The 12,158-nt window shown below is 54.0% G+C and overlaps 1 protein-coding gene across 2 annotated transcripts in view; it reads right to left on the bottom strand.

The window, feature by feature from the left end:
- Nucleotides 1-11,454, bottom strand: part of SMAD6 (SMAD family member 6) — an 80,718-nt gene extending 69,264 nt beyond the window's left edge. Inside the window, exons 1-2 of one of the 2 annotated variants that reach the window (XM_079768652.1) lie at nt 9,312-11,454; nt 1,331-1,387 (exon numbers count right to left, since the gene is read on the bottom strand). In XM_079768652.1, coding sequence (XP_079624778.1) covers nt 1,331-1,387; nt 9,312-10,128 — 874 coding nt within the window. In that variant the 5' untranslated portion in view covers nt 10,129-11,454. The remainder of the gene's footprint in view (nt 1-1,330; nt 1,388-9,311) is intronic. The other variant, XM_079768651.1, reaches the window with a different exon arrangement.
- Between the last annotated feature and the right edge of the window lie 704 nt (nt 11,455-12,158).

Here is a 12,158-nt window from a genome sequence, read left to right as displayed (position 1 = left end):
AACTAGGGACCTTCTAAGTGACTCGTGCAATTATGTTAACTTAGGAAATGCTGAGACAAGCCTGTGAGGGAAGAAGGGGGAACCGGTGAGCTGAAAAGGGGGCGGCACTGGGTTGATGCTCGTTAGCTGGGGGGCCCTCCCTATCCTTCACTTTATTTCCCCATCTATGAAGTGACAGAGTCCAACCAGATGACCTTTCCAGTTCCCCAGAAAACTAAATAAAGCTGCTCCATCCATGGGATGACCATCTGTCAAGAAAAACAATGAGGAACTTGCTATCGCTAAGCCTCTGTCTCACACACCATCATGGGACACCCTCCGTCCTCCTGGACAGAGGAGGTCAAGCTCCTGGAGGGACCTGGTGGGCACTTGTGACTCCACAGGAGGGCCTGGAAGGAAAACGGGGCTGGATGCCTGAGAGCCGACGACACTTAGAAGGGACCTCCCAGATAATGCTGACACACGCTATTGAGAAGAGCCTTTACCGAAAACAAAACAAAACACACTTTTTGTGGTCACTTGGTGGAATGTGTTAGCATCACTGCCACGCCATCTGACTTTTACAGCCTAACCAAGTCCCATGGGAACCGTCTGGGTCACAAAGCTGTTCTCCTGGTGCTGTTAAGGCCAAATTAACTCACCGCACCACTAGCATTCTCCACTGGAGGAAACAGCAGCGCCAGGAAACAAGCCATCTCCACTTTGAAAACCACACACATTTACGCAGAAGACAAGCTGCTCATCTAGCCCCAAGGTTTGCAGAGAACACATTCTACCTCTGAATGGGACCTGTCTAAAATGACGTGACCACCGTGTCAGGGGCTTTATGTACCAATGCAAATGCTTTCTTAAACGTTTCCAACTGTTGTTCCTGCCCAGGTAAACTTTTTGGCTTCAAAAGGGGAAAAACCTACAGCTCCTCTCAACAGTGACTTCTTGCTCAACCTATTTGTCATAGTAACAATTAATACACACTACCGGAGAATAATCTAAGACTGGGGGAGGGAGAGAAAGGAAAAGAGACAAATACCACCCCACCTCCAATGAGATGCTTAAGTCCAAACCCATTCATCTCCCACAAGCCCATTTTTAAAGGTCACAGAGAGGTTAATGATGAGCGGAGGAATTTCAAGATGTAAATAGCCCACTGGAGAGGCTGTCTGCTTCGGCCCCACTGAGGGTGTGTTTGTAATACTTCACCCCATTTCAGAAGCAGCCAGGCCAGCTTTCCCCCCGCCTCCAGCCCTTGGGCTCGGAGGCTGGGCACTGGAATGAAGGGGCACCCGGGACGGACACACCTCCCCCAGGGTCGGAAGGAGGACACACTTACCCAGTGGCTTGTACTCGTCGCGAGGAGACAGCCGAGAGTAGGGGGGTGGTGGTGATTCTGGAAGACAGGAGACAGCATGTCACTGCCAGGGTGGGAGAGGTCACACTGGGGATTCTTCTATAAGCTTTTGATTATTGATTCCCTCCTGTAATAAACCCAGCACACAGGAAACCCTCCTTTTCTCCCATCACCTCTGCTGCCCAAATCCACTGGAACATCACTGCTCAGCAGTAAGGCCCAGGCATAGGGTCCAGACCTGGGGTCAATCCCTGCTCTGCCACCTTTGGCTGTGCGACCTTGGGCAGGTTACTTCACTTCTCTGAGCCTGTTTCCTCGGCTCTAAAATGGTGACACTAGCCCTGGCCAGTGTGGCTCAGTTGGTTAGGCATGGTCCTGTGCACCAAAAGGTTGCTGGTTCATTTCCCAGTCAGGGCACATGCCCGGGTTGCAGGATCGCAGGATTGATCCCCATTAGGAGGCATGCAAGAGGCAGCCAACTGATGTTTCTCTCTCCCTCTCCCTTCCTCTCTCTCTAAAAAAAAAAGAAAGAAAGAAAAGAAAATCAACCAATAAGAAAACATTTCTTAAGAATAAAAATAAATAAAACGGTGACAATAATCATATGGACCTCCCAGGTTTTCCAGGTGGGTGAAAGAAGATAATGTATATAAAACGCTTAGCACAACTCTTGGTACTGTAGAAAAATACCTCCACAAACACTTAACTGTTATTATTGTAATGAGAAACACAGGTGCAGGGAAAAGCCAGAGCCAGGGCTGCGTGATAAAATACCAGATGCTGCTCAGGTAAATTTGAATTTTGGATTTCCGTGGCATAGCTTCTGGTATAAGTATGTCCCTCACAATATTTGGGACATACTTATACTAAAAAGGTATGTGTTGTTTACCTGAAATTCAAACTTAATTGGCATTCTGTAATTTTATTTGCTAAATTTGGCAACTCTAATCAGAATTGAGTCTGAGTGCAGAGACTCAGACATAGAAGCTCGTTTCCCAACAAGCTGCATTAGAAGTAGCATTCTTTGTGGCAAGGAGGGCAAGACTGGATGGGACCCGAGAAGCCAAACTCAGTTACCTAGATGTGAGACCTTAAACCAGTCACTGCCAGCCCTCGGCCTCAGTCCCCCCACTTAGCAAAGGGGTGGGACACAAGCTCTCTACTGCCTTCCAGCTCAGGCCCTGTGTGATTCCTTATTGTCTACGGTATTTTTCTTTTGGTTTCCTTTCATTTGCCTAAAATACTCCTCCTTAAAAACATATACTTTGTCTTCAGAAGAATTCCTTAGCCTTTTGCTTTAGGGGAAGTAACAATTTGCTAAACTAAGTAACAATTTGCATGAATGAAATGACCCTTCATTTTCCCTAAATGAAACTAAACACCATCGAATCGCAAACTAAAACAAACTCTCAGTGGTAGTAAAGTGGTAATAACTATTATTAGGCAGGTATCAGTAATGACACAAGGGGTAATAAGTGTTTTTCGTAATTATAATAAGGCACAATTAGCTGTAGGAGCATTTGTTTTGCTCCATACACCCTATGCGCTTCAGCTCTTCCCCACCCTGGCTTTTCCAGCCAGAAATTATTTCAACAAAGTGAAGGCTCTGAGGTCTAGAAACAGGGAATCTTTTGTGGACAGTATTCAGGGAGAAGGAGAAGTGAAACATGGAGTAGCTACTGGGAGAGAAGCAAACGTTTGCTGAAAGCCTACCCTGTGCCTCCATGCCAGGCATTTTCAATTTCATTTATTGTATTTTATTCTCTCGGACCTGAGGTATAAAGTTCCTCATCGGGCACTTATTTTTATTTTATCCTTTCTCAGAGACAAAATGGTCAATATTCCCATTTTACAGAGGAGAAGACGGACTTGCCCAGTGTCCCCCAGCCAATCATGGTAAAACTAAGATTTGAGCCCAGGCTGACTCTGCTTTACACCCCAACGAGACAGGTAACCAAAAGGCACGCCATCTTCCACCCCTTCATCCCAGCTAAGTCACATCATCCGCAGACAAAGTGCTCAGTAAGCGTCTGTGGACTAAGACAAGTTATGAGGATAATGGTCAAGTTGGGGGCATCAGTGGACAAAGGTGTGGATGAAGAGGACTTAAGGGCCAAAGTGATCACGGGAGACCCCAACCAGGACTCAAGGAGGGGAGTTATTTGCCTTCAGTAGGAGTCACCTCATCTACTGGTCCTCGGGACTTGGAGGGGCTAGAGACCAGACCTGAGTGAGAGCCAGCCTCTCAGGACAAGAGTCAAAACGCAGGTAGGGCCAGAGTTCCACGGGGAAGGAGACATGAGGCCGGTGCTCCCACTGGACAGCAGGCTGGGGCCTGGACAGTGGCAGTGACTCCCTCAGGGCCAGATAGGGAGCTGGTTGCAGAGCCAGAGCCAAAAGCCAGGTCTACTGACCCCCAGCCTCAGGCCCTTTCCACACTACCCCACTAACTTATCAGAAGGACTGCAATTACTGTGTTAGGGTTCCTTTGGCAAAAATCTGAAAGGCTGAGGCCCAGGCCACACAAGGTGGGAGGCTCTGTACAGCTGCCCCTTCCTCAGAGATGCCCCCAAAAGTGAAACTTGGCAGCAGTGGACAGTGGTGAGAGTCAAGCCACTGTCCGTCATCAACCTCAGTGTCTCTTGCAGGAGCCACCTGCCACCCATGGCCACACCTGAGCTGGCAGGGTTCTAATGACATGAGTGAGACAGAAAGCATCTACAAACCTGAAATGTCAGACACACCAGCTAGCAGGGAACTGCAAAACTCCCAGGAAAGACTTTCCCAGGCCCCCATTTGCACCAGCAAAGCAGTTTGCACAGAACTGTAACCACTGTAGGGACTGGAAGCTAGTTACTCACTTCTATATGAGGCAAGTGAAAAAGTACGAAGGCCTATAGACTTCACCCCCAGCAGGAGGAATTAGAATGTCAGAGGTTTGCCTTACTCAACTTCTTGGAGTTCACCCAACTCAACTTCTTTTAAATGATGGGGCAACTGAGATCCAGCAAGATAAAGGACCAGCCCAAGGCCACATAGAAAAGTACAAGTTACTCTTTCAATTAAACAAAAGGGGAGGCCAGTTGGGGACCAGTATCAAGTTACCTTTTCTTGAAAAATTGAATTATCATCCATACTCTTAAGGTTCACTCTTTTGAAGTATACAAGTTAGTGATTTTTAATATACTCAGAGTTGTGAGACCAACACCACTACCTAATTATAGAACATTTTCATCACCCCCAAACTCTAAATGCCAGGCAATCAAAATAATCTACTTCCTCTCTTTAGGGGTTTGCCTATTCTGGCCATTTCACACAAATGTATGACCTTTTGTGTCTTGGCTTCTTTCACTTAGGATATGTGTTCAAGGTTCATTCATGTTGTAGCATATCATTATTTTTTTATGGCTGAATGATATTCCATTGTATGACATTCCATTGGCTATATCATATTTTGTTCATCCATTCATCAGCTAATGGACATTTGGGCTGTTTGCACTTTTGGGCTATTATGAATAATGCTATGAACAATACTGGGTAACCTTTTCAAAAAAAATATTTTTTTTATTGATTTCAGAGAGGAAGGGAGAGACAAAAACATCACTGACGAGAGGGAATCATTGATCAGGTTCCTCCTTCACGCCCCCTACTGGGGGGGATGGAGCCCGAAACCCTGTCATGTGCCCTGACTGGGAATCAAACTGTGACCTCCTGGTTCATAGGACTGAACCACTGAGCCACACCAGCCAGGCCTGGGTAACCTTTAACTGGCACCTCCACTTCCATATATCCAGGGCCCATGGATCTGGGAGAATGGAGCTCCAGGACATTAAATCAGGTGAGCAAGGTGGGCACTCAGGTCAAACACTTGATATATAAAACAAAAGGTTAGATAAGAAAGGTGTGAGCTGCCCTCAGACCCTCTGTTCACTCCCTTCTTAGAAGCTTAATGCTTGCAAAAGTTGTGTTATTTAAAAATAGTAACTTTTAGAGTCCTGCAGACCCATATGCAAGAAATGAACATGGAGGAGGGAGGGAGAAAATGGGAAAGAGAGAAAATGAGAGGGAGGAGAAAGAGGCAGAAAGATCAGAAACTGCAGTTCCCTCAGACATCTAGCCTCAGGCATCAACTTCAGGAATCTCCTCCAACTTCCTCCAGAAGTGAGAGAGCAGTCAGCCAGGGGCCCCAAGTACCAGAAGACTAATGCTCAACTCAGCTCAGCCCAGACTGCCTCTGGTTAGTCCCCAGAGGATACCTGGCCTTTGGGTATCTATCTAATTCTAAAGCCGGAAGAGTTCACAGCCTCTCTCAGTGGCTGGTCAAGTTTCCGTTTGGGGCACTACTTCCCACCCCCATCCTTGCAGCTCAGCCTCTTGCTTAGGAAAGGCTCCATAGACCTCCCTGAGCCTCCCAGCTTCCACCTTACCAAGTGGTGGCCGAGGATGGGGAGGTAGTCTCCCCCAGAAGCCTTAGGCTCAACCCCAAGCCCCAGGGTGGGAGACACAAAAAGGGAGCTCCTGGCACTTTAAGGCCGGCGGAGCCTAATTGCCCAGATTCCCCCGGCAGCCAGATAAACAGCTCGGCCGGCTGGCGCCAGCAAGAGGCAAACTGCACATTATCACCCCTTCCTCACCTCCAAGGAGGAGCTCCAAGGAGCAGGGCGGGCAGGCCAGAGGGGTGGGGCGGGGGCTTGGAAGCCCAACTTGAAATTGATCTCATTTCAAAGGGATAATGCCAGGCCAAATAAAAGGAAAACTTTCTAGCCCATTCTAATTCCTATAGTCCTGGCCTGGGAACCCTGTGTTTTCCTAGGCGGCCTCCTACAGTCGTTTAGAAGTTCTCTCTCTCTCGCTGTCTCTTTCCCTGGCGCAATTTGGATAATAGTAATTTACTGAATATAATTACAGAAAAAAAAAAGTGGTGAAGCAAAGAGCAGGAGATTTATTCCAAAGTTAATGGATACTTGCAGGAGAAAGGAGCTCTATAAACACAGGTTGGAACTGTGATTAAAGTATTTCTCCACATTTCCGTCCACATAGGCACCAAGCTCAGTGAACTGGCTTTTCCCTGGACAGAAAGACACACAAAAGACACACAAGAGGGAGGGAGTGCTAGGGATTGACTCCCACGGGGGATGGGGAAGCACCAGAGCTGGGCAGAGGGAACCCCCTTTCTGAGACAAGCCATGAGGGAGAGGGAGAGGGCAGGGCAGGGCAGGGCAGGGGAGGTAGGCCAGTGTCACCTGAAATCTGCCCGTCAGACCTCAGGGCTTCTGTCTACCCTTACCACTTTACAGATGGGAAGACACCCAAAGAGAACTGGCCCCAATGCGCCAAAGCAAGTTCCGGATGGAACAAGGTTTGCTCTGAGCAGCAAGGGTCTGCACTGCCCAGAAAGGGACTTCCTGTCACTGGGGATCCCTGTTTGGATTAGGGGGCACTGACGTGACTGGCACCAGATGGGTGCCCCTCAGTTGGCCTGCTGGGTGTTCCGGTGTACTCTCTAGCCGTCTGTCTGCTCCAGTGCCCCAGCCCTCTCCCCCAGAGCCCTGGAAGGAGCAGTCTCCTTATCAGGACTCGCACGACTGAGCTCCAGCTATGCACCCGCCCAGCTCTGGGAGCCAGGCTGGCGGCCAGCTGGTGGGGGTGGGGTGGGCAGCAAAGGGTTCCCCAGTTCTCAGTCCCAGACTCCACGGCCCATGCCATTAGGCAGGGGAATGAAGCAACAGGGTCCACCAGAAACTCTTCCAAGACCATCAGTCCTCCCAAAAGCCCCCAGGAAGGCTTAAAAGGGGGAGCCCCTTGGGTTGGGGAAGAGAAAGAATAGACATAGCCCCTGCAATAGTGCCTCCTTCTGGGAGCAGGAAGGGAGTCAAATGCCAGTGCTTAGTCTAGAATTAGATGTGGAGAATATTCCTGGAGCCACCCCCACTGACCAGTAGGGACGAGGAGGGTAGGTTACTCATCCAAGGTCAAGTCCTGTTACTGGCCAAGCCGAGCCTAGAACCAAGTCTGTGGTTAAGCACCATCCCACTGCAGTTTGTCCCTCAACGTGTACCTGCCCAAGTCCACCAAACTCGAATCAACGCCCAAGATGACTTCTCAGACAAGGAGTAGGGACAACCCACCCATCATCCTTGGTAAGGGTGGGTCCTCTCTGTTGTCTCCAGCTTTTTCACTCCCCACCTTCCCACCCACACACCTGAGCTTGCCTGGCTGGCATCTTGACTCTCAGCTGCCCCTCTCCTCCTACTCAACGCCCACCGCCCCTTACCCACTCTCCAAGGCCTGCTCCAGGTTAGGACTATGGAGCTCCTGGAGGTGACCCTGTTACATACACACCCCATAGTGCTCTGAGCGTTCACACCCCTGACCTGGCCCTTCTTCCCCCATCTCCACCCCAACTCCCCTGGAAGACTGTATTTCTTGAGGGCAGGGATCCTAGTCATATTTCCACTCTCTCTGCTACTGCATCCAGCACTGTGCCTGGCACAGAATAAGTGCTCAACAAATATGTGATGGCAGACTGCCATGGTGAGAGAGAAAATACCTGCCAGGACTTTCTAAAATAGCAGAGTGGGCCCACCAGTTATCTCCCACTAAACAATAATGACCAGAGAGGGACCCCTTCCCAGAGGCAGAGAGGAGAGAGGCTAGCAGAAGGGAGGAAGCCACTTCCAGGGGATGCTGTGAGAAAGAGGAACAAGGGGCACAGAAAGCCGTGAGCCACAGGTCAGGGACAGTCAAAGCTCCTCCATCAGGCCTGGAATGACAACCCATGTGGGCAACAGGGCAGCCCGGTCAGTGCTGCCTTTCCCCACAACCCCCTTCAGTAAACCACGAGGCACCTTCCTTTCCCCTCCAGCCACTACCCCCAGGCACACTCATAGGCCCACCCTCCCCCCCCCCCTTACACATTGGGAGTCAGGAGACCTGTGATCTGACCCTCTATGGACCCTCAGGCTGGGTGCTCACTGGCTCCAGAGGGACCAGACTGGAGAAACTCAGAGCCCTCCAACATCCAACAGCCTATTAACTCTTTGATAGGCACACCCCTGCCGAACCTCCAAAGCCACCTAAAATGCATACACCTCAAAGATGCTACAGGTTAAAATGTGTGTTCCTGCAAGCTTCTGACCTGCTAAGAACTTCCACCTGTCCTCACCTCTGCTAAAGCACCCAGGGCATCCTCAGGTAAGCTGGGCTGGGGATGGTATGTGAGTGCGGGAAGTCCCAGGAAGAGAACAAAGACAGGGAGCACTCCTCAGATGTAATAAAATACCTGGCTTCACCTGCTCATAAATGCCCCCAGGACCCTCAACTGGACACAAAAGCTGGACACAGAAATGAGAATGATGATGATGGAGGGCCCTCACATTTAACACCCAAGGGGTGCTGGGAGCAATCAGGTCAAGAGGGCGGTATCCACTTTGAGAGGGGTTACCCTGAAAAAGCTTTGCTCCAAAGTATACAAAGGAACAAATGGGACAATTTACAAACAATTTGACTCAAGTCACGAATTGTCTACACCCAATTTCACAACATATACTTGCACTTGGTTGTAAGAAAGTACAGCTTAGGTATAGGCGTATGCACACAAATGCTTCAGCCTGAGCACAAACTGGGGGTAAATGAGGGGCCGCATCGCAATCTTTGGCTTCTCCTAGGGCCTACCTTCTCCCTGTAAAGTTGGAGCCTGAAGCTACATAAAGAAAACTCCACCGTGACCCTTTCTAAGTTTGCTGGTGCCTTGATGAAGCTGCCATTTGATGTGTGTGCCCAGATCCCCTCCCCGGCAGGACCAAGGTGAGGCGCCTCCACTGAAGCTCCCACCACCCAGGGGCACCCACGGGAGCACCGGAGCTCTGCCCACCCGAGGTGTCCGATATAAAAAGGCCACGGAAGGGGACCGGAGGGGGACCCCGAGCCCAAGCCCGTCCCTCGCCCGGTGCAGCGCGCTCACCTGGCCCGCAGAGCCGGCTGAAGTGGTAGGGATTGCAGCACACCGTGGGGCCGTCGGCGGCGGCAGCGAAGCTGTGGCAGCCGCACAGGGGCTTCAGCTCCACCGCGTGCTGCAGGTCAGGCCAGCGGAAGAGGCGGCCGAGCAGCAGCTGCGGTGGCGCAGGCTGGCCGCCCAGGCGGAGGTCGGCGCGCGGCACCAGCACGCAGCCGCCCGGCACGCCACCGCGGGACTCCACCGCCTCCAGCAGCGTGTCCAGCGAGCGCTCCTTGAGCCGCTTCAGGAGCGAGTACGTGACCGTCTTGAGTTCCTGCTCCAACAGCAGCAGCCGGGAGCGGGCTTCGCGACTCCGCCCGCCGCCCACCGGCTCCAGGGCCGCCCCGGGCAGGGGGTCGCTGGCGTCCCGGGGCGCGCCCGCAGCGTCCCGCTCCGAGAAGAGGCAGCAAGTCACCGTCTCACAGTCACTTTCGGGCAGCCAGCCCGGGCCTCCCGGTTCCGCCACGTCCAGCGGGAAACCGCCAGCGCCGGCCCCCGGCTCCGACATGGGCCTCGGGGGGCCCCCCGCGCGCCGGCGCCTCACCGCGCCCTGGGCGCCTCGCTGTCCCACCGCGTCCCGGGGCCGCCGCGGGGCTACCGGGCGGACTTCCGAGCGGCCGCAGCCTCCGCCTTCTCGTGCCCGCGGGGCCGGCTCAGCTTGGCTGCCCAAGCTCCCATCCTCGTCGCCGCCGCCGCCGCCGCTGCCGCCGCCTTCCTCCCGGTCGGGGACCACACGACTTCGCCAAAGTCGCCGCACCAGCCCCGAGCGTTTGGACCTGAACATACGATATCCTTTGGCGCCGGGGGTGGGAGGGAGGCGGTCTCCGGTTACCGCGGGTCCGTTCCCTCAGCGAGGCGCCGGCTGCGCGGGCCGCAGCCCCACATGAAGCACCGCCGCCGGGCGCCGTGCAGACCGCGCACAGCCTGTCGTCGAAGGGGCGCCGCAGGGCTGCAACATGAGGGAGCTCGCCGGGGTGGGCCGGCGAGGAACACGCGCACGCCGAGCCGAAGTCTGCGCCCGGCCAGCGGCTACATGGACCCCGGTGGCCGGGTTGCTCAGCAACTCCAGCCCCGGCGCTTGAGGGGGACCGCAGGCGGCACGCCGCCAAAAAGTCCCCGCATGGGCCGGCGAGCCTTCAAAAGTTGCGCGGCTGGTCCATGAGCACAAAGCGCTCGCGCCGAACCCCCCAAATGTGCCTGGGAAGCCCTGCCTGTAAAACCCAAGCCCTTAACTACATGGGCTTTTCCTGCAGGATCCGAAAGGCAGGCTTGTTGATACTCTGTTTTCGTCTTACTCCCTGCAAAAAGAAAAAAAATGGAAGAAAAAGAAACCCCAAACAAACCCAAAATCCCTGGAATTGCATGCACGAAAGGCCAACTCCGTCTCAGGTCCCAGGCGCTAGATGCACTTAGAGTTTCTCCCAAACGCGAGTGTCAACACATGAGTGGAAACTGTAAAAATCCCAAAGAGCTGCTGGGAATCCTTAATTAAAAATGCAATCCACCGAGGCAGAGGTCGCAGCCCACCCCACACGGCGCTCGGACGCCCCGGGCGCCGCGGCTGCAGAGGTCGCTCCCCCTCCCCCCTCCACAAAAAGTGCCTCCCGGTGGCCCCGCGGTCCCAGCGAAGTCCAGCGAGGCAGCGCCCGGCGGCTCTTTCTCTCGGCTCGGCTCCCTCGCTCGCTCCCCCGCTCGGCTCTCTCTCTTTTTTGTTCTCCTCAAACGCACACTGAGGGCCCCCGGAGGAGCGCCGCGGAGTCATTGGCTGCCTCCCATCATATGCCAGTCTAGACACTTTGGCGGCTCCGCGGCGCTGATTGTTGCGCAAACAAGGTTTCAAGTTTCTTAACTCTTAAAGGAGAACACGTCCCATTGCAGGGCCCGCGGCTCCGAGGGGCCGGCTCCCGGGGCGGGCCGAACCCCGGCCCCCGCCCCGTGCTCGCCCCGGCACCCCCGCCCCGGGCCTGACTGCCCCCACCGCCCGCTCTCGGGCTCGCGTTGCGCCGCGGGCACGGATGCGAGCGAGCACACGCGCGCGCACACACCCAACACACGGTTACACAAACCACGGGCGGGTGGCGCGAGGGCTCCACGAACCCAGAGTCTCGGACGCAAACGGGGCGCTTTGCCTAACTCTGGCTGGGGCACAAATTTACAAACACACATTGCACGTTAGAGTTGATGCAAACTCCATCACAGGGAATGCTAATAAAAATGGGTGTGCGTGTGAGCCTTATTGGCTTGCGTCTCTTAGGAACACGGGGTGCTGGTTTGGTGGGGTAGTGGGATCTTCCGTGATGGCCGAGGTCTCCACATCCCCTGAGCAAAGTCAGGGGTCGCTCTACTGGGCCAAACGGGGTGCCGTGGGACGCTTCGCATGCCGGGGCCCGAGGTAAGGAGTTGCTGAGGGTGGGGTAGAGGCGGGAGCGTCTCCGTCGGCCGAGCTCCTCTCGGTCGCCACAGCCCTCCCTCGGAGCCAGCGCTCCCGGGCCCTCTCAGGGCTGATGCTTCCTCCGCCCCCTTCCCCAGTTTACTCTCTGCACCCCGGAGAGGGGTGTGGGTAGAGGTCGTGCTTTCTCCAGCGACATTTCACCACTGAAATGGGGACGGCCTTGGGGACGGGGTCCTGCAGGGTCAGGGACGAGCTTGGGGGCGCGGTGGCGTCTGCGGGCCCGGCGCGGGAAGGGTTAAGGCCGCTCCAGGCCCTGGAGCCGGCGCGGCGGGGTACCTCCTCGGGCGCGCTCGCTCGTCCGTGGGTGGCAAAAGTTCAAGCTTGTAAAGTCCGGATTGGTCCCGCGCGGAGGGAAAAAAGGC

The sequence above is a fragment of the Cnephaeus nilssonii genome (genome assembly GCF_951640355.1).
Source record: "Cnephaeus nilssonii genome assembly, chromosome: 4".
NCBI classification, from domain to species: domain Eukaryota; kingdom Metazoa; phylum Chordata; class Mammalia; order Chiroptera; family Vespertilionidae; genus Cnephaeus; species Cnephaeus nilssonii.
The sequence above is the reverse complement of the archived record's forward strand: the minus strand, read 5'-3'. Positions and strand labels throughout refer to the sequence as shown.